This window comes from Takifugu rubripes, chromosome 19 (genome assembly GCF_901000725.2).
Source record: "Takifugu rubripes chromosome 19, fTakRub1.2, whole genome shotgun sequence".
Lineage (NCBI taxonomy): Eukaryota > Metazoa > Chordata > Actinopteri > Tetraodontiformes > Tetraodontidae > Takifugu > Takifugu rubripes.
In genome coordinates this window covers 13,504,692-13,529,968 of record NC_042303.1, presented here as the reverse complement: position 1 = coordinate 13,529,968, position 25,277 = coordinate 13,504,692, and the positions used below count along the sequence as shown (strand labels likewise).

The following is a 25,277-nucleotide window of genomic DNA, read 5'->3' as shown; positions in this document are numbered from 1 at the left end:
GTAAATAAAATTGTTAGTTACAGCATAAAATGTAGCTCCTACTTCTACAGATCATCTTAAAAAACACATTCATAGTTGTTGAAGAAAGTGGCGTGTCATAAATTATGACACTGATGCCTTTCCAGCATAAGAATATTTTAAAAAAGAACCAAAATGTAACATTTGTAGGAAGAGACACAACATTTGTACATGTTGACGTGTAACTGTGGCTATTTCATACCTCTGCCGTCCTTGGTCTATTTTCTGCATGTTCTCAGTGGGATTACAGATTAGTGTAACTCGTTCTAACTATTTCTGTACACAGGTTAATGTGCGCACATATAAAATATATGCAACTCCAACTACATGGATTAGCAATGTTGTCGTAAATAACCTCACATGACAGGAGATGGTGAGTGACAGGCTCAATCAGATGTTTAGCCTGCTAAAATAATCTGTGTCAAGACTGTCTTGCAGGGCGCAACACAGGGATTACAGTTTTCCACTCTGACTGCACAACAAACCTAATTTAACCCCTCTGATATCAGATTACCTTTTTAACCCCATCTCTACGGGAAGGATCAAAAATATTTCATTGTTCAATTCATTTAGCAACACACGTTAAGTAAAATAATGGCACACTAAGATACTGTAGATAAGAAGTTGAATCTCTAGTTATAGCTAGTTATAGCCGTGATCTTCCAGTACTTGTTGCCTGGTGGCTGGAGGGGAAACGGATCGTAGGACTGCGAAAAGCTGGATTTGTACATGGCAACAGCAAATATTACATCTCTTAAATGTAAATCTCATATTATACCTTATAGATACCTGCTCGAAAAAGATATGTAGTCAGTTTCTTTGCCACAGTGGTTAAAAATAAGAATCAGGACTTAAAATAGATCCCTGAGGGACGCCATTTTAGGTCTCAGACCATATCATGATACTAGCCTAAGTAAGAATGAGTTTAGGCCTCCATTTTATCACTGTGGCTTACTTTAAATAGAGGAAAAATGTACATGAAAATCCCAATAGTTGACTTTAATGGTCTAAAGTGACCTGACCTCATCAGGATCCACTTCTAATGTGTTAAATCTACAAGGATGATGGTGAATACTGGGAGAAATAAAGACACCAAAGGCTCCTTCTTTTTTGGTGACAATGTGGGATGGATTTGTTAGTAGAGAAGCACATGTTTGTGTTAGTATGTGACTCAATTCTTTGTGTCCTGTACTGTCTTCTGTTCCTTAATTTTTTTTTTCCACCGAACCTTCTGCATATATGAGGAAGTAATGCTGCACGCTTTGCCAGATTGCTGAAACCCTGCTGACAGCTCAGGGAAAAAACAGCTGGGTTCAGCATACCCTCTGCCTTTGTTTTTATTCCTCTTGCTCTCTCTCCCTCTGTCATTCTCCTCCCACTGTTGTGTTTGCTCCCATAGTTACCACCCAACAACCTGCTTTGACTCCCTCTGATTGGTGGATTTCTTGTGATGGGGGTGGCCTGAGCGTCAGAGCTTTATCTGCTTTGGAGCAGCTCTCATTTCCAATCCACATCCCATCTACAGCCGAGGAATGAGCAGGAGCTGCCTTTGCTCAAGACCCCAAAACAAAAACCATTATATCTGTGGATGTTTAGTTTGTCATCAGCTACAAGAACCGCATGACAAGGAGCTGCAAAGGACCTAAATATTCACCAAAGTGGTTGGATTATTTTATCTCTTGTCCTGTTTCGTCCTTCCTGCTCTTTGTTTTTTTGACCAACTGAACCTTAAATAGCACAGAGGAAACTGATTACCATCACAAAACTGCCTCCAAAGGCATCGTGGGAATAATCTGGAGGAAAAAAACAACGCTGCACCGCAACCAGTCTTCTGTGAATCCGCAGTGTGCGAGCGAGTGTGTGCTTGTCCCTGCCAGATAGGGCCCCCACAAAATTGTGTGTGCGTGTGCAAGGAGTCTAATGCCCACAGCGGTGTGGCCAGGGCCAGAGGAGGATGGGTCCAGCTGTGGAGGCTCAGGCACTGAAGGCCACAGATGCAGAACAAAAGCAAAATCAGCTGCAGCACCAACAGCGTTACGTGGAGAAAGGGGTGATGCTGGAGCCTTTCGTGCACCAGGTGGGGGGACATTGCTGCGTGCTCCGCTTTGGCGAACAGACCATCTGCAAGCCCCTCATCCCCCGAGAACATCAGTTCTACAAGAGTCTGCCTGCAGCAGTGAGGAAGTTTACCCCCCAGTATCGAGGTAAGGCAAACTGGTCTTTACATCCGTGTGACAGTCGTGGTGGGTTTTGTCGTGCATCCTTTTTTTTGGGGTCTGCAGCACTGTTGTGTTTGCATCTATTGTCTCTAGGTAGCTGCCAGAACAATTAACTGCAGCTTTTACCACAGAGAACCTGCATCGTTCCCCCAGTTCTGGGACACACTATAATGGAAAAACACATTCTTCCCTATTAGGATGGAGAATTCCACTCCCTTTTTAAAGGCAGGCCACATTCTAAACAAAAACGTCCACACCCATTAAATTAAATATTAAACACAGAATGACATTAGCAAACAGACCCTGCAGGACTTGGTAATCATCTCTGACACACATTACAGAGAGGTCACGTTTCATGTGTGCGTCGTCCTCTGCAGTTTTGGTGCACATCGCTGTGAGAATAGACTGATCCTGATCTGATCTCAGAGCAGTAGCGCGACTGATCTGATGGCTCTAAGAATCTTCTTGATGCTCGCTGTCCTGTTCACCCTTGCCTTTTTGTAGAGCTCAAGACTACCTCCATGTCAGTTGTCTGTCTGTGAGTGTATGCGGTGGTTTCTGTCTGGTAAATATAGTGTTTGGATTACTTTGTACTTAAATATTTCATCTGCAATAAACAAAACTGAAGAAAATTTAGAGCCTTTTGTCATTTGTGTGTGCTGACATTTACTGAGTGACACTATGGGTCCTGTTAAACATTGCTACTTCTCTTTTCTTTGTGGGTTAAAACAGTAATTTTCCTATTGCTTTGTCATAGTTCTGTTCAGGCATTGTGAGGAAATGCATCGTAAAGGTGCAAACTGTAAGTCAAATGCGGTGAGGTCGGTGTAAAAGAGTCCTGGGCTAACAGGACCCGGTTCTGGTCACTTCTCTTCTTTAGCCATCTTTCTGTTTGCCTTTGCATCCACTCAGGTGTGGTGTCAGTGAGCTTCGAGGAGGATGGAGAAGGGAACCTTTGCCTCATCGCATACCCACAGAGTGACCCAGCAGCGGATCTTGAGAACAAGGACCCCCTATCTGACAGCAAACCTAAAAGTGAGGTGCATAAGTGGGGTTCAGCAGTGGCACCTCCACTGCATGTGGACAGCGAAAATTACAGCAAAGAGGCCCGAAGCCGCCACTGCAGTAAAGACAAGGCTGAGAGGTGAGATAAAAGAATAGATAGCAACAGCATCCAATCACATAAAAGCTCATTTAGGTTGAAATAAACATGATGCATTCGTGACTGAAGAGCTGTCGCACCGCCATTATGTGCTTAGAGTTCTGCTCCAGTCTGAATGGATGGAGGAGACTCACACTAATCGACCCACCATGCACGCATTGACTTACATGAGCAACCTACAGAAAAACAGGCTGTAAATACTCTGAGAGGCTGATCCCAAGTATTGGCAGCCAGACAGATGGTCACCCCCCCCCCCCCCCCCCCCCCGGGTTATATAACTGCAGCTGATGCATGGCTAGTTCTGTCTCTAACAATGATGGAAAAGAGGAAAACGTGAATTTGTTTTTACTTTATTAATAAGATGGATGTAATCAGCTGCACTGGCTACTAATATATGTGTTTTACCATCTTTAGTAAGCAGAGACTATTGGCTGACATTTGTCTTTTGCTTGAAAAAATTCCAGTCTTCACACGGAGCAGGAGGACGTGGAGCTGGAGTGGCTGCGGCAGACGGAGGTGGTCTACTACAGACTGGAGCGCAGCCACAGCAACGCGCTGCCACAGCTCAAGCACAACCCCTGGAGCCTCAGGTGTCAGCAGCAGCACCTACAGAAGATGAAGGAGAACGCCAAGCACCGCAACCAATACAGTATCCTTTCACAGCAGCTTTTTATATTCATTGCTAACAGTGTCCCACATCGCATTGGTTATTTATTTGAGGTTATCGAAAGGTGTGGGCTCCTTGACTCCAGCTGCAGAATTTATTTTACTGGAAAACCTGACATGGCGGCATACAATGCCCTGCGTTTTAGACCTGAAGATGGGCACGCAGCAGCATGGAGATGATGCGACTGAGGAAAAGAAAGCCGGGAAGATCCGCAAGTGTCAGCAAAGCACCGCATCCACGATTGGGGTCTGCCTGTCCGGCATGCAGGTAGAGCCCGATGCCTTAAAAAATAATGCAGGGAGGGATTTCTTGAATTAAATATAAGATTTGATTGTTATTTATATATGGATGAACAAAATCACAGAAAAATGCAAATTTAAGTTTGTCACAAGAGTGGTTTTAGAGGGGAGATGGAATATTTCCTGGGGATGTTTTTTGTTGTTGTTGATGCCGTTGCCTGCAGAAGGTTCTTAATCCCAGATCAGCCATGCAGCCCTGCAACCACACCGTGGCCGCTATAGAAGTTGCATTGTTCTGTTTTACTTGGTTGTCATCTCCTCATGTCTTCATCCTTTCAGGTGTACCGGTACGACACAGGTCAGCTGATGTTCATGAGCAAGTTCCACGGCCGCAGGCTGACCTTGAAGGACTTCAAGGACGCTTTATTCCAGTTCTTCCACAGCGGACACCGACTGAGACGTGAGCTCCTCTCCCCGGTGCTGCACAGGCTCAGAGATATGCAGGCCGCCCTGGAAGCCTGCGAATCCTACCGCTTTTACTCCAGCTCCCTGCTCATAATCTACGATGGGGCGTCCCCACGTGAGCGCGGGCACCAGCAGAACGAGGACGGCCTCTCTGAGGGAGAGGAGGAAGAGGAGGAGGCAGAGACTGAACCAGAAACGGAGGAAGAGGAGGCGGAGGTAGTGGAGGAAGTAGCCGGCGCTCTGAGTTTTCCGCACGGCCCTTCCACCTCCGGCGACGACAGTGGTGGCGGAGGGGGTCCAGGTGTCAGCCAGACCCACTCACCCTGTTCAGATCCAATGGTGGACGTAAGGATGATAGATTTTGCCCACACCACTTGCAGACATTTCCAGGGGGAAAGCGTGGTGTACGAGGGGCTGGACAGCGGCTACCTCTTTGGTCTCCAGAACCTGATCACCATCATCTCTGAGCTGGAGAACCGGAGCACAGAGTAAAAACTCACACGCGGGATGATTTCACAGCTTCTCGCTGCAGCTGACTTACCACCGGATGCCGTCCATGTTTTTACCCAGACATAATTCCATACGCCATACACAGAATAGAAAATGGCCTCTGTGCGACAGGCGTGGTGATTTACCGCCGCCTCCACGTCACCACGAGGACAAAAAGGGTCGCAGAGAACGAGCAGCAGCTTCGCAAGTCCAAAGAAAACATTTTGCACACAAAAACATGCACTGAAACAAATAATGTAGGCGAAAGGGGGCGATGTGAGAGAACAGGGATTGTATACTTATGAGGACCTTCCCGAGGGGGCGAGGTTGTGATGTCACACCCAATCTTCTCCATCTCGTCATCCTGCCATCCTGACTTTGGTCACTCGCGAAGAATATATGGACGAGCCTACCAGAGCCGGAGAATAGTTATTTCTTTATATGACATCTTTCATAAAAATAAACAAAAATTTCTTTTTAAAAATGTGGTTGAATGAGTACATTCCATGCTATTAATGTTGTAATAATGATATTGATTAATATTGTTATTTGACATGTTTGGATACCTCTCGTGTGCTGTTCACAAACTGAATAAAGCCTTGGGTTTGTGCGTCAGTATTCATGTCGAGGTGATGGTGGTGGAGAGGGAAACCGTGGGTGTCCTGTTTACATGAAATTCAAATGCCAGGTTTTGTATGTAAAGGTCCCGATGGAGATACGCAATGTCATATGGAGTATTGCCACCGCTACAGCATTTCTCTGATGGTGTCCAGGCTTTTGGATTAAATATAGATGGACGATGTTTCCAGAGGATGACACCACTTCACACTATGTCTTTTCCTCCATATTACGTTGGAAATAAACATCTCTGCAGACAAACGCCCCCCAAATGTTTCTTTCCTCACATGTTGCTTCCATTGAACAGGATTTTTTTTTAAATGTTATCTGCTTGTTTGGAAGATTAGGCTGAAAGGTTAAATGTTTTACAGTAACCATGGTAACCCAGTGACTTCTAATCTCTTAGAGTATGGGTCAGGATGGGGGATTAATGCCCATGTACGTCAACCCTTCCCGTGCTAATATTTGCATGTGATGCTCCAGAGAGCGATATGAAGATTGACAGGCCAGAGATGGAGAAGATGATCTTTATCTCCATTCTGCCTGGTGGGGGGTGGCAGTTAGCCAGTGTTGTGTAAGAGCCCGCTTTTAACCGTCCACATGATCCCGTTCTCTTATTTTATTGTGTGTGCTTAAACCGTATGTGCAGTATTTTATACGACGGTCACTCTCATCCTGCGCTTTTAAGGGACTCTCTGTCACGTGCGTGTGTGTGTTCTCACCCTCTTGCTTTGTGGAGGGTGTGAGGATGTCACTGGATGTGGGGCAGTTGCATAACAGTGGTTAAAATCACTATGGCAACAGCAGCCCAAGATGGGAATTAAAATGTGTAATATCTTTATGGTTGGGGCCTCAAAGATATTATACTGAACTCTCTCGCTCTCATTTAGTTATTTAATGGGCACGCCAGTCATGGTTTCATACAGGAAACGTCCGTGCACGCCGCCTCCAGGGCACCCTTGGTGCCATCTCCTGAAGCAACAATCGCACTAATTTGCACTCATAAGTCGTCCAGTGGCAGCTAATAATGCAAAATTAATGTAGTTTCCTCGCTGCCATCTGCTCATTTCTGCTCCTTTCATTGGTTTCTGCAGCAGGCTGAGGGGGATCTTACAGCTGTGCCTCCCCTTCTTCACCTCAACTGCAGCTAATTACACTTCTGCATGTGTCTATTTTGGCGGCATGTCTGAGTTCAGCGATTCCACAGTGCTTGTTTTTGTTTGTTGCGTTGCAAAAATCTATTTTTAAACTGGTTTGTGCTCCATTTAGATGCTGCAAACTAATTCAATAAAGAATAAATATTTCTGCATGCTCGGATGACGCATCGATTTTGGCCTCTGACTCGTGATTTCCTGCCTCACTGCGGACTCTGGCTGCCTGTTTAGAACTCCTCTATTGTTCTGTTCAACAATCAGGTTTGCATGCCAGTGAATGTTGCTGCCTGAGGCTGTGAAAGTGGAGTTGGGGGGGCTGCTCAGCTCTGGTGCAGAGGTGCTATTCAGTTTCTCTTTTTTTTATATGGGACCCAGAAGACCTCCCACCATTACCCACCCAGAACTGCACCAGGCTTCTCTCTTGCATAAATGTTATTACGTTCATTTGAACTTTGATTGATGCTGCATTAATCATTTGCAGCTCAGACTTGCCATCATTTCCAAGCTATTTTAATACAATAATCTGTTTCATTTCTGCTCTAATTTGATGTCCTGATTAAATTGGCACAGAGGTTCCTCTAATCAGGTCACAACCATCGAAAGTCAGCAGTAATAAATATGAAACAAGGCTAACAGGCTACGGTGTTCTCAAACCTGTTAGACTGCAGAGATTTGAGCCAGAATGCTCCTTTAGGCAAAGCTAAAAATCTATTTTTGGCATCTGAATGTGCTAAAATCTCACTTTCTAGCCATGTCAGAGAAGAAATGGACCACTTCTTGTCAAAGTGACAGGTTGACCTTTCCCTGAACCCGCCCACACCTGTTCCCCCCCCCCCCCCCCCCGCCTCCCGCCTCCCGCCTCCCGCCATTCTCCCTTGCCCGCCTTTTTTTTAAAAAGGGAGGAGGGTGGATCCCCCCCCCCCCCCCCCCCCCCTCCTCCCTTTCTCCCTCCCGCCTCCCGCCATTCTCCCTTGCCCACCTGTTTTTAAAAAGGAATGGCGGGAGTTACAAAACAGTTACAAATCAGTTTTGCCATAGTCCTGACATATCCATCTGTCGGCAACATGAGTAGTTCTACATCCGTGATTGGTGAGACGGCTGTGACCGTTATAAGAGAATTGTGTGGAAAAGTAGTTGAAAAATCCACGGTGTTTGTACAGCGTTCTCAGGCGTCACCTTGTGAGCCTTTGCAGCAAGAATGGTCTTTGGAGCCTTATAGTCAAACAGGGAGTTTTGGGTATGTGTTCCGTTACAAGACGGGGGAGTTGATTCTCTATCAGCGGGAAGAATCTTCCAGTGAGGGGTCTATGTTGTCGGCTACGATGTCTTCCAATGACTGGGGTGTGTTGAAACTGATCAAACCGGGAATGGTGTGTGTGACTGAAGAAGGCTGTGAAGAAAGAAACAACACAGAACAGAAACCTTCCACAGAACAAACATTTTGTGAAACATTTGTGAAAACTATTGGAGAAAGTTAGACTGTTAGAACCCTAACACTGTGGTTCAGAAGAAAAGAGAAAACAGTTGGTGGCTTCAAGTAAGAAATTTAGGGGCCTGCGTTGTCTTCCGGTGTCCGAGGTGTGTAACTGAAGAAGCTTAAATCCCCTGGAGACCTGGAGGCCCTCCTGGAGAAAAACATTCTTAACATGAGTTATATCGCCTGAACCTGTTGTTTGGTAGAGTTCCCGTGTAGGGCCTTATCCCCATGGGAGCTACATCACCACCAGTTGGTCCACCGGGGCAGTCGTCAATATCAGACTTTTCGGCGCCAATCAACTTTTCTTTTTTTTTTTCCTTCTCGCCAAGCATTGTAAAGCGAATATATACATGATCATCTCACAGTCATTAGCTCAGTCCTCCAGAACTTCATCGGAAGCTTCACCGTCTGCGAGCACGTGTAACAAACAAAGATGGCTGCAAAGATGACTACCGGTAAGCCTCAAATTCTTCCCAAACTTTTTCTCTGTAGTTTTCTAAATAGTTTTAGAAAACTATTAATGAATGAACTATTAATGATTAACTACTATTTACGAATAACTGTGTTTTAGAAGTTACAGTAGAGGTTCACCATATGCCAATTTATCCTGGTAAGCAAGCCGTGATCTTTTTAACCTGAAAGTTGTTCTATTTTTATTCTAGATTTTTAAGTGTAACTTTCTGTATCTTTAAAGTCAGCGCCGATGAGTTTGAAGGAATAACCCTCACGCAAACAGACATTGGTATTTTACATACAGTTTTTTTTGTTTTGTTTTGTTTTGTTTTTTATGAACAGCTCAGTTGTTCATAGATTGCTGAAATATAACTTTTTATGATACATTTTTCAGATCTGTTAGCCAGGGCTGAAAGATTGGTATCCGAAGACAACCAAGAAACTGAAAAAGCAGTAAAAGCATTGCTGTGTTCTGAAACCCCACCCCCCGTGCAGGGGACAAATTGCTGTGTAACTGAAATTGGTGAAATTGAGATTGAGAGCAGACCCTCGGCACTTCAACATGGGACTGACTCAAGTAAGCAGACGAACAAACTCTCCAGAAGACGTGTGAGACAGCCAGGAGGACCGAAGTCGACTGTACAAGGTAATATATTTATCTGTGATTAGAAGTATATACAAAATATGTGCCGTTTTGATGATTTGTATTTTAACGATTTTCCCCTCTGTCTAAACAGAACCATCAAAACAGAACCTTCAAACGTGCGCCTCTCTGAGCACTGTGACTCCCACGGCAGCTCCACTCTCCCGTGAACCTTCTGCCCCTGCGAGGAGACGTAGAATACGGCAAGCGTGTACCACTCTGACCCCTGTACTTACAGCGGCACCAGATCCTTTCGAACCTGCGAGGCCGATAAGGAGACGTAGGAACCAGAGACACAAGTCTAACATTGTCAGGAGATTGTTTGATGGTATATTTTATACTATATCTTCTTGACTAATAATAATAATAATATATAAAAAAAAAAAAAAAACTCATCTCTCATCTAATTACAGATTCAGGGGTGAGATTAAACGAGAGCGTTCCTGAACCGTCCTTCAACAGGGTGGACGGGGATACAGCCGGATACAATCATCCCCAACAACAGCACGAGCACCACGAGAGCGTTCCTGATCCGCTCTTTGACAGGGTGGAGGAGGATACAGGCTGCTACATTCATTCCCTACACCCCCAAGACAAGGTAGTGCTGGAGATTTTCAATAATGTCATACGGTATATTGTTTCCTCCAATTGTAACCAAAGGTGTACTAAAACAGTGTTGAAAAAGCTGTAATTTTTTTTTTTTTTCCTTTTTCTGTCTTTTGTTTAAGATATGGATGAGGATTTCAATGTTGAATATTTTAATCAAGTACCGATTGTTTTACAAATAGCTGTTGATCAATTAAGTGATGAGGATTTCAATGTTGAATATTTTAATCAAGTACCGAATGCTTTACAAATAGCTGTTGATCAATTAAGTGAAATTCCAATCTCCATTCCAATAAATTTACATTTTACAGAGCAAAATGAAAACGTCCTAGAACTTGACACCTTACAACTCATAAATGATGCCCTCGAAAACCTTAATGCAGTTAATGCAGTAGAGTTTGAAAATCATTCTCCTTCATCAGCTCTCCACACGCAAAGTGATCATGTCTTACACGCGGTAACAATCAGATCAGAGACGGATTCAGCAGAGACACAAGAAGGGGGGTCAGAGAGCAGCCCCTCAGCCCTTACACACATGGCCCCCCCTAAACTTTCTCCTCAGCAAGGGGGAGGAGGGCTAGGAGAAAATCCACCCGATCTCTCTCCTGAGCGGGGTGAGAGGTTTTTTAATGATTTTATCACATGGAGAACAAGACGCTCCTTTAACATTCCCACTCGGGGAAATGTGCCTGACATTGCAACATTCTATCGAGATGTAACAGGGGTTATCAGCGAATTGGTGGATGTTGCCAGACGACATAGTAGTCGCAATGATTTAATACAGTTGGAGGTGGTGGGTGAAAACGTACACAATCATGTTACAGTTGCTGTGGATGAACAAGGTGAAAATATTCTACCGGCTTTTAATGGAATGCTAGATCGGATTGTGCAGTCAAACGGTATCATTTCATCGGATGAGAATATAGAATTCATCCTTCACGTGGTGCAGAACCCAGGAGGAGGTGCCAAACGTAAGATGGAGAAAACTCTAGACTGTGAAATCATTGACAAAAAAAGACGCCACTTATTTATCGTAGACAACAGAGACAACCAGCTTTGCTTCGCCATCAGTCTAGCTCACGTTATCTACCCGAAACTTACTGAAAGAGAATGCCTTGATATTGCGAGGAAGTTGCAGCATCAGGCTGGTTTAAATGATGAGACCCCCGTCACTTTCAGTGACATTGGTAAATTTGAAAATATTCTGGGGCGTAAAATTGTTGTGTTTTACAGAACATGCCACAGTAAACCCCTCTCACATTATGAGACAAAATTCTCTGATCGTTCCAATCAGTTGTTTCTCTTTTTACTACAAAATCACTATTATGGGATAAAAAATCTCAAAGCCTTCCTGGGGTCGTCAGTCTGTAATTATTGTTACAAGACTTTTAAGCATCCCTATACCCACTTTTGTAAAGGTTACTGCGCAGTGTGCAACGATCCTGCCTGCCCCACAGAAGGGTTCAACACAGTGGTTTGCTCTGACTGTAACAGAACGTGTCGCTCACCCTCTTGTTTCACCAGACACAAATTGGCCGGTTCAAGCAGAAAGTCCAGCCTCTGCGACCAAATCAAAAAATGCGCACGATGCGAACTATACTACAGTGTCAATTTGTCGTTAGACGATGCAAAGCATCGCTGTGCGGTGAAAAAATGTAAAATCTGTGGTGAAAAACTGCAGAGCGACTCTAAAGTCGATCATAGTTGTTACATTCCTACCCTCCAACCAGACATCTCACATCCTGATTTGGTTTTTTATGATTTTGAAACATTTGTGGGTCAAAATGGAGAGCATGTTCCTTTTTTAGTGCATACAAAAACATCCAAAGGTGAAGAGAAGGCGTTTTATGGTCTTGACTGTGCTAAAATGTTTATTTTGCATTTCAGGAAGCCACGATACAAACAGAACATCTTTATAGCCCATAATGCCAAGGGGTTTGACAGTTATCTGGTGTTAAAAGGTATGTTGGAACTGGATGTGACGCCACAACAGATTCTGATGAACGGGAGTAAAATCCTCAGTTTTGAGGAATCCCATTATGGTCTCAAATTCATAGATTCCCTGTCATTTCTCCCCATGCGTCTCAGCGCTATGCCCAAAGCCTTAGGATTCACTGACAAGTCCAAGGGGTATTTCCCACACAAATTTAGCTCAGAAATTCACCTCAATTACGTGGGGTCCTATCCCGTTCCGTCCGACTACGACGTAGATCGCATGACGGTGCGCGAACGGGAAGAATTTGACCCATGGTACAACGAGGTCAGCCGCGGTACCTTTGACTTCAAAAAGGAGGCCTCGCTGTACTGCAAAAATGATGTTGACATTCTCACCCAGGGCAGTCTTAAATTTAGAGATCAGTTCCTAGGTGAGACGGGGGTAGACCCTTTTGGTTCTATCGCCATAGCCGGAGCCTGTATGAAGGTGTTTCGCACCAATTATCTGACTCCTAACACTCTGGCTATCCCCTGCCCGCACAACTATTTGAATCAGAGCAAAAGATTCTCTAGCGCATCGGTTCAATGGTTAGAATGGTTGATGCACAAAGAAAAAATCTTTATACAGCATGCTCTAAACATGGGTGAAAAACAGATTGGTGCATTTTTCGTAGACGGATATGCTGAGATTGACGGTGTAAAACATGTCTGGGAATTTCATGGATGTTTTTACCACGGCTGTCCCAGTTGCTTTGATCCCACAGTACAGTGCGATATGAGAGGCGTCACCTTTGGTGAACTTCACTACAAAAGTGAGAAGAGGGTGAGTGAGCTACAGACCACACATGGGGTTCGTGTTGTAGTCATGAGAGAACACACGTGGAACCAGATGAAAACAACATGCACGGAGGTTAAAGAATTTCTCCGTTGCTTTAACGCTCCTGAGCCTCTCAACCCCCGAAAAGCACTTTTCGGAGGTAGAACGAGCGCTTTAAAACTGCGACACACGGCAGCGCCCGATGAAACCATCCACTATGTTGATGTCACCTCACTGTACCCGTTTGTCAACAGTACTTGCTCTTACCCCTTTGGTCACCCCGTGATCATCTACAAAGATTTCGAGGACCCACGCAGCTACTACGGCTTCATCAGAGCCACTGTGTATCCTCCTCGAGGTCTTTTATTCCCCGTGTTACCGCACAAAAGTGAGGGAGGTAAATTACTCTTTACACTGTGTCGCACCTGTGCCGAAACTAACAATGAGGGTGGCCCCTGCGAACACGACGATGAGGGCAGAGCTCTGACGGGGGTCTGGGTCACCGTTGAATTCATCAAAGCTCTGGATGTGGGGTACAGGGTGGGTAAAATTACAGAAGTCTGGCACTTTGACAAGAGCAGCGACACTGTGTTTACCGACTACATACACACCTTTTTGAAAGGAAAGCAGGAAGCCTCGGGTTACCCCGCTGAGGCGACGGACCGAGAGAGCAGGGAAAAATACATCAGGGACTATCAGGAGCATCAGGGCATTCTTTTAGATGCTGGCAAAATCGAGACCAATCCTGTGAAAAGACAGGTTGCTAAATTGTGTCTCAACAGTTTGTGGGGAAAGTTTGCACAGAGAGATAATTTGTTTAAAACCACCATTGTCTCAGATCCTAAAGAATTCTTTAGTTACATGTTTTCAGGTAAATACAAAGTCGAATACTTTTCCGTTCTCCACAGCAACAGAGCTCTCATCAGGTGGAAATACACCGACAGGTACGTTCAACCCCCAGGTAAACAGAGTAATGTTTTTATTGCAGCATTCACCACAGCACACGCACGACTGAAGCTGTACAGTTATCTGGAAAAACTACAAGACAGAGTGTTTTACATCGACACAGATAGTTTAATCTATCTGGTCAAAGAGGGTGAGAAACCTCTAGAGCTGGGTAACTATTTAGGTGACCTGACGGATGAACTGGATGGTGACAGCATTCAAGAGTTTGCAGCGGTGGGTCCCAAGAGTTACGCGTACCAAACACGAAATAAAAAGAAAGTCGTCATGCGTGTGAAAGGTATCACTCAGACCCGGGAATTTTGTGAGCGTGTGAGCTTTGACAGTGTCAGAGAGCTGGTGGAGGGTTACCTGAGTAATAAACAAGAGGGAAACACGATCGAGATCCGTCAACACAGCATCAGACGTGATAAAAAGGGTTTCGCATTGAGAAATGTGTCATTTGATAAAAAATTTAGGGTGGTGTATGACAAAAGACGACTCTTTGCTGACGGAACAACTCTGCCTTTCGGGTATTAGAAATGCAGGAAATTGAATTTGATCCTAGGTTTATCTTTCCTTTTTCTTGTTTAATCGCGGGTCCGAGCGGGTGTGGAAAGACCTATTTTGTAAAAAATGTATTGGAAAACTGTGACCGTGTAATAAATGTTGTACCTGACAATATCGTGTGGATTTATACCTCTTTTCAACCTATGTACGCTGAACTGCAAAAGATGATTAAAAACATTAAATTTGTCAAAGGTCTGCCTGATTCTTTTGAAGATGAAACACTGTTTCCTCCTGATCAAAAGCATTTGATTATTTTGGACGATGTTATTTTTCAAGCCTCTGACCATCCTGAAGTGGTAAAGATTTTTACACAGTATCGCCACCACAGAAACATGAGTGTTATGATGTTGACTCAAAACGTGTTTCACCAGGGTAAACACAGTCGCACCATCAGTTTGAACAGCAATTATTTGGTCATGTTTAAAAACCCACGGGATAAACTACAAATGAATATATTGGCTCATCAGATTTTTCCATCACAAAAGGCATTTTTCTTGGAGAGTTTTGAAGACGCCACAAAAGACCCTCACGGGTATTTAATAGTGGATCTCACCCCCGTCTGCCCAGATCCGTACAGACTGAGGACGGGTGTGCTTCCTCACCAGCAAGCGGCCGTTTACATCCCCAGAGCGTCGACGTAGATCATCATGTCAGCGCGTATAAAAAGAAACGCACCCCTGCTGAAGGCCCTGTACCGTGCCACACCCAAGAAACGTAGAGACATTCTTATTCACAGCTCCCCGGATTTTATCCAGACACTGTGTGAGATTTCTTTAAATCTTCTAAAAGGAAACCTCCCCCTGACTCCTTCTCAATTTAAAAAACTGAAGAGACAGAAAAAAATTATCAAACTGCTGGCTGATAAAAGAACCAGTTTAAAGAGGAAGCAACAGGTTCTAAAGAAGCAGACGGGCGGATTTCTTTTACCTCTCCTCTCAGCGGTGGTACCTTTGATTGGGAACCTCGTCGGAGGATTGATACGAAAATGACTTTGAAAAAGGCCCAAAAAATGTTTCTCGTCACCCCTCATCAACTCAACCGCCTGACGCGGCCCTCCCAGTCCATCAGAGATGTCGCGGAGGACGATTTGGATGCTAGGATGAGAGCCATCTTAAACGAGCAGGGGCTGAGCTCTCATGAAAAAATTAAAAAATATAACGCGTTACTGCAAAGATATCTGACCTTTGTGAAGCAGGATCAGACAGAGAATCTGACAGAGAATCTGACAAAGACGGAGGCAGAGGCAGATTCTGGGACGGACGTACGGACGTCCGATAGCATCATCGACGACGTGTTGCAGAGCCTCCCACCGCGAGATCGCAAGAATGCCGAATACGTCTTAAAGAAATTATCCGACCGTCACGATGTTTGGAATACAAAAGGGGAATTTGTGTACCGGGGCAACGTTGTAAAAGGGTCTCACATGATCGATCTATTCAAACGACTCTTGTTTCCTTTTAAAAAGAAAAAATCAGAGGGTTCTGAACCTCCCGGATGGACACATTTTTTAAATACTCTCTCAGAATTAAACATCCCTTTGTCTTCTATAAGTAACCCAAAAGCGCGTAATCAATACCGACTCCTCAAGATGGATGCGATCGGATCTCAAGACTCTGAAACACCTGCGGATCTACCGTCAAAAACTAGAAGACGAACAAATGACCCCCCGCGTTGGATTAACATTTCATCGTGAATAAATGTAATACACAAAGTTTTGTCTTTTACCAATAAAGCGTTTATTAAACATTTTTTCGAGCGTACAGTCATTCATTCAAAAACTTTAAAAATCTTTAAAACATTGCAAAAAACAACACCCCTGCTTGGAGGGACCATTGATTTTATTTCTAATACAGCGCTGATATTTCCTCACATAGTCGTACACCATGAAGTCATTCTTTATTACATCATCATTGTACAAAGACAGTACTTGATCAAAAGATAGCCCGCACGCGCGGTGACAGAGGTAATAGATGCAATGTTGTCCGCAGACCGTCGACATGTGGTGCTGCAACTGAACGTCGTGGTACTCAATGTTTTTAGAACGTTTTTCCAGAAACTGTAAGATGCTCGGGGGGTAGTGATCAAAGTCCGGCGGAAATCCATAAGAATCAAAAAAGGTGGCTATGCCCCCATTTTCCAGCGTCAAAGCTAACCAGTGCTCCCCCGGCATGTGAGCCGGATGTGTGTTGACGATAAAGTAGGCCGGGGTTCTAAAAGAGGGATTCAGCATGGGCAGTTGATCGGACGCCCACACCCCGCAAAACACATCTCCCAGCAGGCTATGCAGAAGGTTCTCTAGTTGAACGTTGTCCATCTTTTAATAATAGTCCACCAGCACCTGCCTCTTGGCGTTGATCTCCAGAATAGAATCGTAACAGGCGTAGACGATAAGGGTCGCGGTGTGCTGCAGGGGTGTTCTAAATCTCAACTCCAGCCTGAGGTTTCCGTTTGAGACGGTAGACAGTGCGTCGTTGTCATCGCTCGGATTGAGATTAAACACAAACAGAGAGTAGCCGTCATTAAAGTCATCACGGCTGATACTCAGGGGTAAATCTTTGAGATGTCTCCCGGTAGCCAGGAACATGTTGTAGAATTCTCTGACGGACACCCCGTTGTTAAAATCGGGTTGGAAAGCTTTAGCCGGAACTTGCCGGCCGTCCTGACAGAGAGCCAGGTATTCGATGTCATAGTGTCTGAAATTAAAAGGCGACAGGTCTCGTCTTCCTGTGAAAGCTTCGTGGTGTACCATACCCAGAACCACGTACTTTGGTATGCTACCCAGAAACAGATTCTCCTGGTTGCAAACCCTAGAGTTTGCCGGAATAGAGTAAGTTTTCACATTAACGCGTGAAAGGGGGTAGAGAGCGTTGCCCTTCATTAAGGCGGCGGCGTGACCTAACCTGACTGCAGGGGACACGGCTACTTTTTTAACAAATAGGGAAGCCCCCAGTACTTTTAGGCTAAAAGTAGAGTCACGCGCCCCCATGAGGCAGAAAGCATCGTTGGCTCGCATCAGTTTAATTCTCAAATCGACAGAGTTGAGCAATAGTCTCTCGCAGAAAAAGATGTCCCCGTGGAGAGGACCGAGCAGGTGTACTTCTCTGGAACGGGCTGTGGACGCGGCTCTCCTCGTTAACCCTTTATTTGGACCGTTCACGAGCACGATAGAGTCCACTGACCCGGCGGTATCTTTGTAAAAAAGACCCCCGGTAAACTGACTGGAGAGTGTGTCCGGTGAAAAGTTGAGCAGGGTCTCAATCATGCAGCGATAGGGGTGGGTAGCGCTCGACTGAGAGATGAGTCGATCCCCCAGGGTCACGTCGCATTGACTGAAAATTGTATTTAGAGGATAATTGATAAGACCCACCGCTGCGTCATTAGCTAGGTTCGATCCGTTAGCGTTGGTGATTTTTACACGGAGATGCAACAGAGTGTCGTTCAGATCCAGATACCGGTCCCCGTCTCCGGGGATGAAAAACTCAATGGGTCCCCCGTCGGTGATGGCTGACAGGGGAGAAATTTCCGTGTAGGTTTTTTCATCGATAGACAGCTGCGTCATAGGTGCTGAAAATAAATCCAATTCGGCCAGAGTACACTCTGGAGATTTCTGATGTACTAGAGCCATTTTCTTTTTTCTCAAAGAAAAGATATTCTTAAAAAATATCAGAGCTCCGGACGGACTTCTTCTTCACACGACGGCCTTTTGCAACTGATTTCTTCCTTTTACCGAACGGCTGTTTATTAAAGCTGGAGGGGATGCGTTCTCCGGGGGGTCGTCTTCTCTTCCTACGCGACAACACCATAATGCCCCCGGATCCTTCTTGCTTCATCTCTTGATCATCTTCTTGATCACCGGCGAACCGTTCCATCACGTGTTTGACGGCGTTGGAGGCGATGTTACTCGCAGCGGCTTTAAGATGAGGTTTAGCTATTTCGAAACCTTTCTTGGCCAAAGGGCTGACGAAACGAAATAATTTAGAAAACAAAGATCCTATCCCCCGACCGTACATGACCGGTGCACCGTAAAACCCCGGCAAATTCCCCCCTACTTGACTCTCATAATATTGTACAAATCGGTGAGGATCTTCTCTCAAACCTACCCGAGCCATTTTCTTTTTCTCTATTTTTCTCTTAGCCTTGAACACTTTGTGTGTGGATAGCTGATCAGCCTCCTGAAAATGAATGATGAGGACGCGGGCGATTGGAATATATATAACCCTGGGGTTCAAGTTCTAGGTCTAAAGTGGAGAGTCGCGATAGTCTTGCCGTATGAAAATTTTACCGGTTTGTTTTGATCCGTTTTTATCTCCACCTGAATGTTTTCAATGTGGTTTTTGGACACCGGTAAATAGTAAGCAGGATTGAAATACTGTGTGACGATTTCACCGAACGTTCCTTTTACATCAATCGTTCTCAAAAGTGGCGCATAAACGTCGCCGACCATCTGCGGTGCAACTACGTCGCTGTAACAATACATGTGATAAAACCCAGCTCGTAAATCGCAGGGATAGTACGCATACCTTTGGTCAAACGTAAACCATTCCCCTGATTTCATACCCATCAAATATGCCAGGGGTCCTTCGAAGAGTACGTGGGTTTTACCTCCCGATTGGAAATCAAATCTTTTCAGAAGACTGTCATAGACGAGGTAAATATCAGACTTTATTCTTCTAAATTGTCCGTCCATCTCGAATCTAAAGGCTGAGAAGCCGTTGAAATATGATTGTTTCATCTCTTGACGATGCACCTTGCTCTCCGTGGCCGGTTCTTGAGGGTTTTCCCTCCAGTAAAAGTAGGCATCCTCCTGAGAAAGGTGATAAAAGGTGTGCGGGTATGAAATCTGCGTTAAAGCTACTTCCCAGCTTCCCTCTAAATCGATATGTTGAGGCAAATCCACGCGGTAACTGGAACTCGTGTTTTCTTTAAAAACATCGACGCTGGCGTTGGAGGGTAGGGTAATAAAAAAGCCCTCGTCCTTCGGACCGTACATGATGAAATGATATCCGTTGCGATCGCGAGTTGATTTTTATACGTTCTTTAAATCTGCGGCTTTGATCCAGCTGTTGAATTTCTCCGGCCAGTTTTTCCAACTTACAAAAACTTGCTTTTCACCCCTGACGACGCGATGCTTCAGAATCTTTTCTACGTGGAAAAGTCTGTCTTCCCCCATCGTTACCTTTTGTAGCTCTGGCTCATAAAATGACCCTTGGATGGGTTCTCCATCGTAATCTTTTAACTTGTACACTGGAGGGTCGCGAGGGATGCGTTCAGATACCGTAAACACCTCGTTCGTAAAACTCTGTTCATATTTTTTATCAAACACTCCTCTCAGTTTTGAAATTCTAACTAGGTCCCCCTTCTTGAAATTCATCTTGGTTTCAACCTTCCGTCGGTTTTCAGATTTACCGTACAAGTTTTGAAACACTTTAAAAGTGTTCTCCGAGGTTACCTCAGCGGGTTTCATCTTGATACTGCTGTGATAACTGTGATTATAGCTTTTCACCAAGTCTTGTAAGACGTCGGTGTATCGCAGAGTGTTGTTTGCTGTAAAATATCTCCACATTCTACCTTTTAATGTACGATTAAATCTTTCAATCACAGAGGCCTTAAGGTGACTGGCGGTGGAAAAATGAACGATATTGTGTTTTCTCATCAAAGCTTCAAAACTCTTGTTAAAAAATTCTTTCCCCGCATCAGTTTGTATTTTTTCAGGCGTCTGACTTGACTCAAAAATGGATTCAAACGCCTTTACCACCTCAGCCGCTGATTTTCTCTTCAGAGCCCTGACGTAAGCTTTTTTGGAAAATATGTCTATGACCGTTAATAAATAATTATATCCGTCATTATGCTCCGACAGGGCTTGCATATCGCACAGGTCCGCTTGAAATTGGTTTAAAGGGCGGGGGGCGAAAACCCTGTTTCTTGGAAAATGTATCCTGGCCGGTTTGTGTAGAGTGTAAGCGTCCTGTCCCTGTAGAAATGTTTTAACATTTTCTCGAGGAACCGTCTTTCCCATTTCTTCTTGCACCCCCTTATGGAGCCGCTCTACACCACCGAGGCTACCGGGATGCGCGGGATCATAGTACACTTTTTCCATGAAGCGTGTCTCAGACATGTTGAAAACAGAATGAGAAGGGATGCTCGTTTGAGAGGTATTTATTTTTTTTTATTAGCTGTTAAGAAATCTTTAGCATACACATTTTGTGAGTAACATGAGTAAATACATTTTGCGAGTAACATGAGCAAATACATTTGTAACATTTGTAATGTGAAAGTACAGATAGTCAAAAACTAGTCTAAGACCAATGCGTTATCATCAATAGAGTTTGAGTTAAGACTTTATGATCCAGACTGAGGCAGATATCATCGTGTAATTTTCCAAGTTCTTCCAAGATGCTTACAGAATGGTTGTTTTGCACAAGTCTGCTGGTCACATCAATGAGCAAAGCATAAAAGGCTATCATATGACATGGTTTTACAACATCGTTGGACAGTTCTTTAAAAATTACTTTAAAACAATCCGACAATCCAGATTTGCTCATAAGCATCGTGTCATTTACCATCTCTTCCCAAAGTGCGGGTCCTGCACACGTTCTGGTTTTTTCCAGCAAGATGTTTTTGTTTGAAGCCGTTTTGTTCTCAATAGCCTGGTACAAGATGTTTATTATCTGACCCTTGATCAATTGGATCTTGACACCTTCTACATCGTTTACAACTTTTCCCCAGAAGCTCCCCATTTTATATCTGAAAATGGTGTTTTCAGATATAAGTGTTTTCAGTCCAGTACTGAGTCACCGTGTCCAGATGTTCCTGTTTAATCTCGCTGTCGTTGTCGGCGATACTCTCGTACATTTGGTGGATGGGAGTGTAGATTAATTCGCTGGATTTCAGCTCGAGCAAAAGGCTCTCTGCGGCGATCTTGACTTTCACGTAGTCAGCGTTGACACCGCACGCTTTCAGGAAATTTTGAATAGCAGGAATGAACTTGGGTGTGTAGAGTCTTTTCATCAACATGTAAAAGTTGTTGCGGTAGAAACCCGGTTCGATCACATCCAAACACTGGTGTTGGCGCTGGCTGGGGTGGTCGATCCGACATCCGTTGCAAACCTCACCCTTGTACAGGTCCAGGACGACGCTAAGTAGATGAAGAACGCCTTTTTTTACCAGACCAAAGAATTCAGATGCCCAGCCGTCAAGCTGGTCAGCACCGTTACATACAGCCCCGGGGAGATCCGATGCGTCGTCGGGCAAAGGCGGATCAGGGGTTGTTGAGCGTGAAGGACTCTCCACACCGCTCACAGAGATTGGAGAACCTGGACATGAAGAAGCCGGAGACGGCGCAGGATCTCTGCCTTGGAGAAGAGACTCGGACAGCTCTGGAAGTGATACCGAGTCTCTGACGGGTGGTGTCAGTGAGGGTGAGTGAGGACTGGACACCCCAGGATCCGATGCCGAGCGTCCGAGGGGTGGGGTTGGTGGAGGGCTTAGCCAAGGAGTGAGAGACTCGTTAGAATCCGTGGGATCCAAGCGTTGGATGAGTGAGTCAAAATCCAGCCTGCGAGGCCGAAGCCGACGTTGACGGCATTCCGCTTGTGTCTCATCCTCATCCCACAGATAGGAATTGCTCGGATTGTCAGATCCGCTCTTGACGCTTCTGTTGGTAGACATGCTCTCCTTAGTGTTTCACTCCGGTAGTGGGTAACGTATGGTTCAGACGAACGTCTTTTATACATTTGAGATATGGGTGTGGGCTTACACGAGGGAGGACTCTTTTTTTCGTCACCACAGTGTTGTTCCAAAGACGACAATGGTGAAAAAATTTTGTGATTTTATCATCCATTTCATGCATCTTTTCGATCCATGCTGCAAGAGGTAGAGTCAACACGTTGCTGAAAACCCCACAGTCTGAGTTAAAAAGATCCAAGACAAAATACTGTCTCGGTTTCCCTGACATCTCTTCCATCTGCATCTTGTAGCTAGCACGATAGAACCATCTTCCCGTACCCGAGGTTTTCGTCAACCAAATGCTCACAAATGTTTGTTCTGTGGAAGGTTTCTGTTCTGTGTTGTTTCTTTCTTCACAGCCTTCTTCAGTCACACACACCATTCCCGGTTTGATCAGTTTCAACACACCCCAGTCATTGGAAGACATCGTAGCCGACAACATAGACCCCTCAGTGGAAGATTCTTCACGCTGATAGAGAATCAACTCCCCCGTCTTGTAACGGAACACATACCCAAAACTCCCTGTTTGACTATAAGGCTCCAAAGACCATTCTTGCTGCAAAGGCTCACAAGGTGACGCCTGAGAACGCTGTACAAACACCGTGGATTTTTCAACTACTTTTCCACACAATTCTCTTATAACGGTCACAGCCGTCTCACCAATCACGGATGTAGAACTACTCATGTTGTCCACAGATGGCTATGCCAGGACTATGGCAAAACTGATTTGTAACTGTTTTGTAACTCCCGCCATTCCTTTTTAAAAACAGGTGGGCAAGGGAGAATGGCGGGAGGCGGGAGGGAGAAAGGGAGGAGGGGGGGGGGGGGGGGGGGGGGGATCCACCCTCCTCCCTTTTTAAAAAAAAGGCGGGCAAGGGAGAATGGCGGGAGGCGGGAGGCGGGAGGCGGGGGGGGGGGGGGGGGGGAACAGGTGTGGGCGGGTTCAGGGAAAGGTCAACCTGTCACTTTGACAAGAAGTGGTCCATTTCTTCTCTCATGTCAGGTGCAGGTTTTCCAGGTTAGAAATTATGTGAATTGCTGAACCAATTCATAAACCCTGATTGGTTGGCGAAGGTAACAGAGATGAATTATGAAACAAATGTATAATTTACAATATTATGCAACAGAAATTAATTTGATTACTGTAAGATGCAATGATGCCATACGCAAATTCCAACCTAAATCACTCAATCATTCATTTCCTCTTGATCTCTTCCATATCCTGCTTCCCCTGCAGTTAAACCACATTACTGCATCCTCCCTGCGTGGGTTTACATCGACCCCAACGCTTGCACAGACCAGGACCAGAACCCAAACACATCAGACTCCACATGGGGAAATGAAAAGCAAAATTAAGCCAAGATTAAATTAGAACGTTGCGTAATATTTGCAGCACAGCTGTCTGCCAAGGCCACGCGTCTGGAAGCGTCCCCGGGGCCCTCGTCGCCTGCCAGCGCCTGCCGTCAGATTCATTCACACTGACCCATTAATACCAGTAATGAACCACCGAGGGCATGATTTAACAGTCCCACATGCTCTCTGTAATCAGCCATGAAGGTAGGAAGGCTGAAAGTGGCTCTGGCCCATTTAATCGATATCTGGGTGCTATTCCCGCTCCCCCTGCACAGCCAGGCTTTGATTGGATTAGTGGGATTACAGCAGATTGGCTGCAGAGGCCGAAGGACAATAAATCGTGAAAACAGACGTAGCAGCAGTCTGTGTGTGCTGGTTTACATAAGTGCTTCCACATGGATAATATTTATAAGTGTGTGTGTGTGCGTGTGTGTGTGTGTGTGTGTGTGTGTGTGTGTGTGTGTGTGTGTGTGTGTGTGTGTGTGTGTGTGTGTGTGTGTGTGTGCCGGGGGGTCATATTCTGCCATCAACTCTGGAAATACTGATGGGCAGGAATGTAATAAGATGCTCAGAGTTCTCACTGCTTGTTAATTTGAGTTGGTTACTGGTGTGACCAAATGAAGCGTAATGAACCCCAGTTTGCTTTTATTTAATTTGTTTTCATCCTGTTGCGGCTGTTGAAAGTGGCCAAATCCGTCCGCACCCTCCTCTACCCGCAGGTGCTCCTCGCTCATCTCCAAAAATAATCCAGTCTGACTCATCTGGAACAGAAACACGCTGATGGGATGTGGATCAACATCCCTGTGAGTTTGTGTTGTCCTCCCACACACACTGTCCGTGTCACACTCATATATGGGGGCTCGTCTGGTTCTGTAGAGGAGATCAAAGTGTTCATTCTGAGAGTGAGAGAATACTGAAACCGATATAATCCTGCAAACAGGAGCGGGTTCATCGACACGTCGGCCGAGTTCTGCTTTTGCTGTAAATAATGGAGAGTCTCTCGGAGCTCCAGGGGTTTCACTGCATCCAGCAAACATTATGTGACGGACACAGCAGACCCTGCCTTCAATGGTCTTCTCTGAGATAAGCAGTTTAAATATTATATTTGACCGCTGCAATTGTTTTGTTTGTTTTTTAAACCCAGTATCTTAATAAATGTACTGAAGCTGATAGCAAATATGAGCAAGAACAAAATATTTCTCATGGTAAAGACAATAATCCTTATTGTCTTTCTGCGTCAGTTGCAGGGTCCAGGTTCATTTGAACACAAAAATATTTTCTTTACATATTGTAGGCCATTGATGCAACTGATATAATTTTCTTATTATTTTATGTAAGAAAAGGTCGTGAATATAGTATAAAATCTTTCTCTACTCTAAAATGTATGTATATTGTGTTTTTGTTGGGGTTGTTAAATCACTAATTGTGATTCAAAGTGATTTTAATTGATATGATGAGGCAAATGATGACATCTTCATTGCATTGGACTGGGTGTAAAAGCACCTCAACATGACATTTCCTTATAGATTTTAGTTTCTATGCAAACTATGAAAATATGCAGGTTCATTTCCATGTCAAACCAAAATAGACACACAGTGAAACACATTTTCACAACTGTACTGTCATTTCACTGAATTACTGAATAGGAAGTAAATTTCCTTACTAATTTTTAAAAAGCAGACAGTTGGTAGGGGAACTGTACTGAGAAGTGTGTGAAAGGTGGTG

General features: G+C 44.7%; 1 protein-coding gene across 1 annotated transcript; it reads left to right on the top strand.

Moving 5' to 3' along the window:
• The first annotated feature begins 1,529 nt into the window (after positions 1-1,529).
• Positions 1,530-7,178, top strand: LOC101065997 (inositol hexakisphosphate kinase 2-like). The gene is made up of 5 exons (XM_003973509.3): positions 1,530-2,222; positions 3,150-3,381; positions 3,864-4,048; positions 4,158-4,333; positions 4,645-7,178. The coding sequence occupies exons 1-5, from the start codon at positions 1,973-1,975 to the stop codon at positions 5,260-5,262; spliced, it is 1,461 nt and encodes a 486-aa protein (XP_003973558.1). The 5' UTR covers positions 1,530-1,972; the 3' UTR covers positions 5,263-7,178.
• The last annotated feature ends 18,099 nt before the right edge of the window (positions 7,179-25,277 follow it).

Excerpts from the sequence above, each read along its gene's own strand:
- LOC101065997 (XM_003973509.3), top strand. The coding sequence starts at position 1,973 with ATGGGTCCAGCTGTGGAGGCTCAGGCACTGAAGGCCACAGATGCAGAA. Across the intron at positions 4,049-4,157 it reads CAAGCACCGCAACCAATACA|AATTTATTTTACTGGAAAAC; the intron begins GTATCCTTTCAC and ends CTCCAGCTGCAG. Across the intron at positions 4,334-4,644 it reads TCTGCCTGTCCGGCATGCAG|GTGTACCGGTACGACACAGG; the intron begins GTAGAGCCCGAT and ends TCATCCTTTCAG.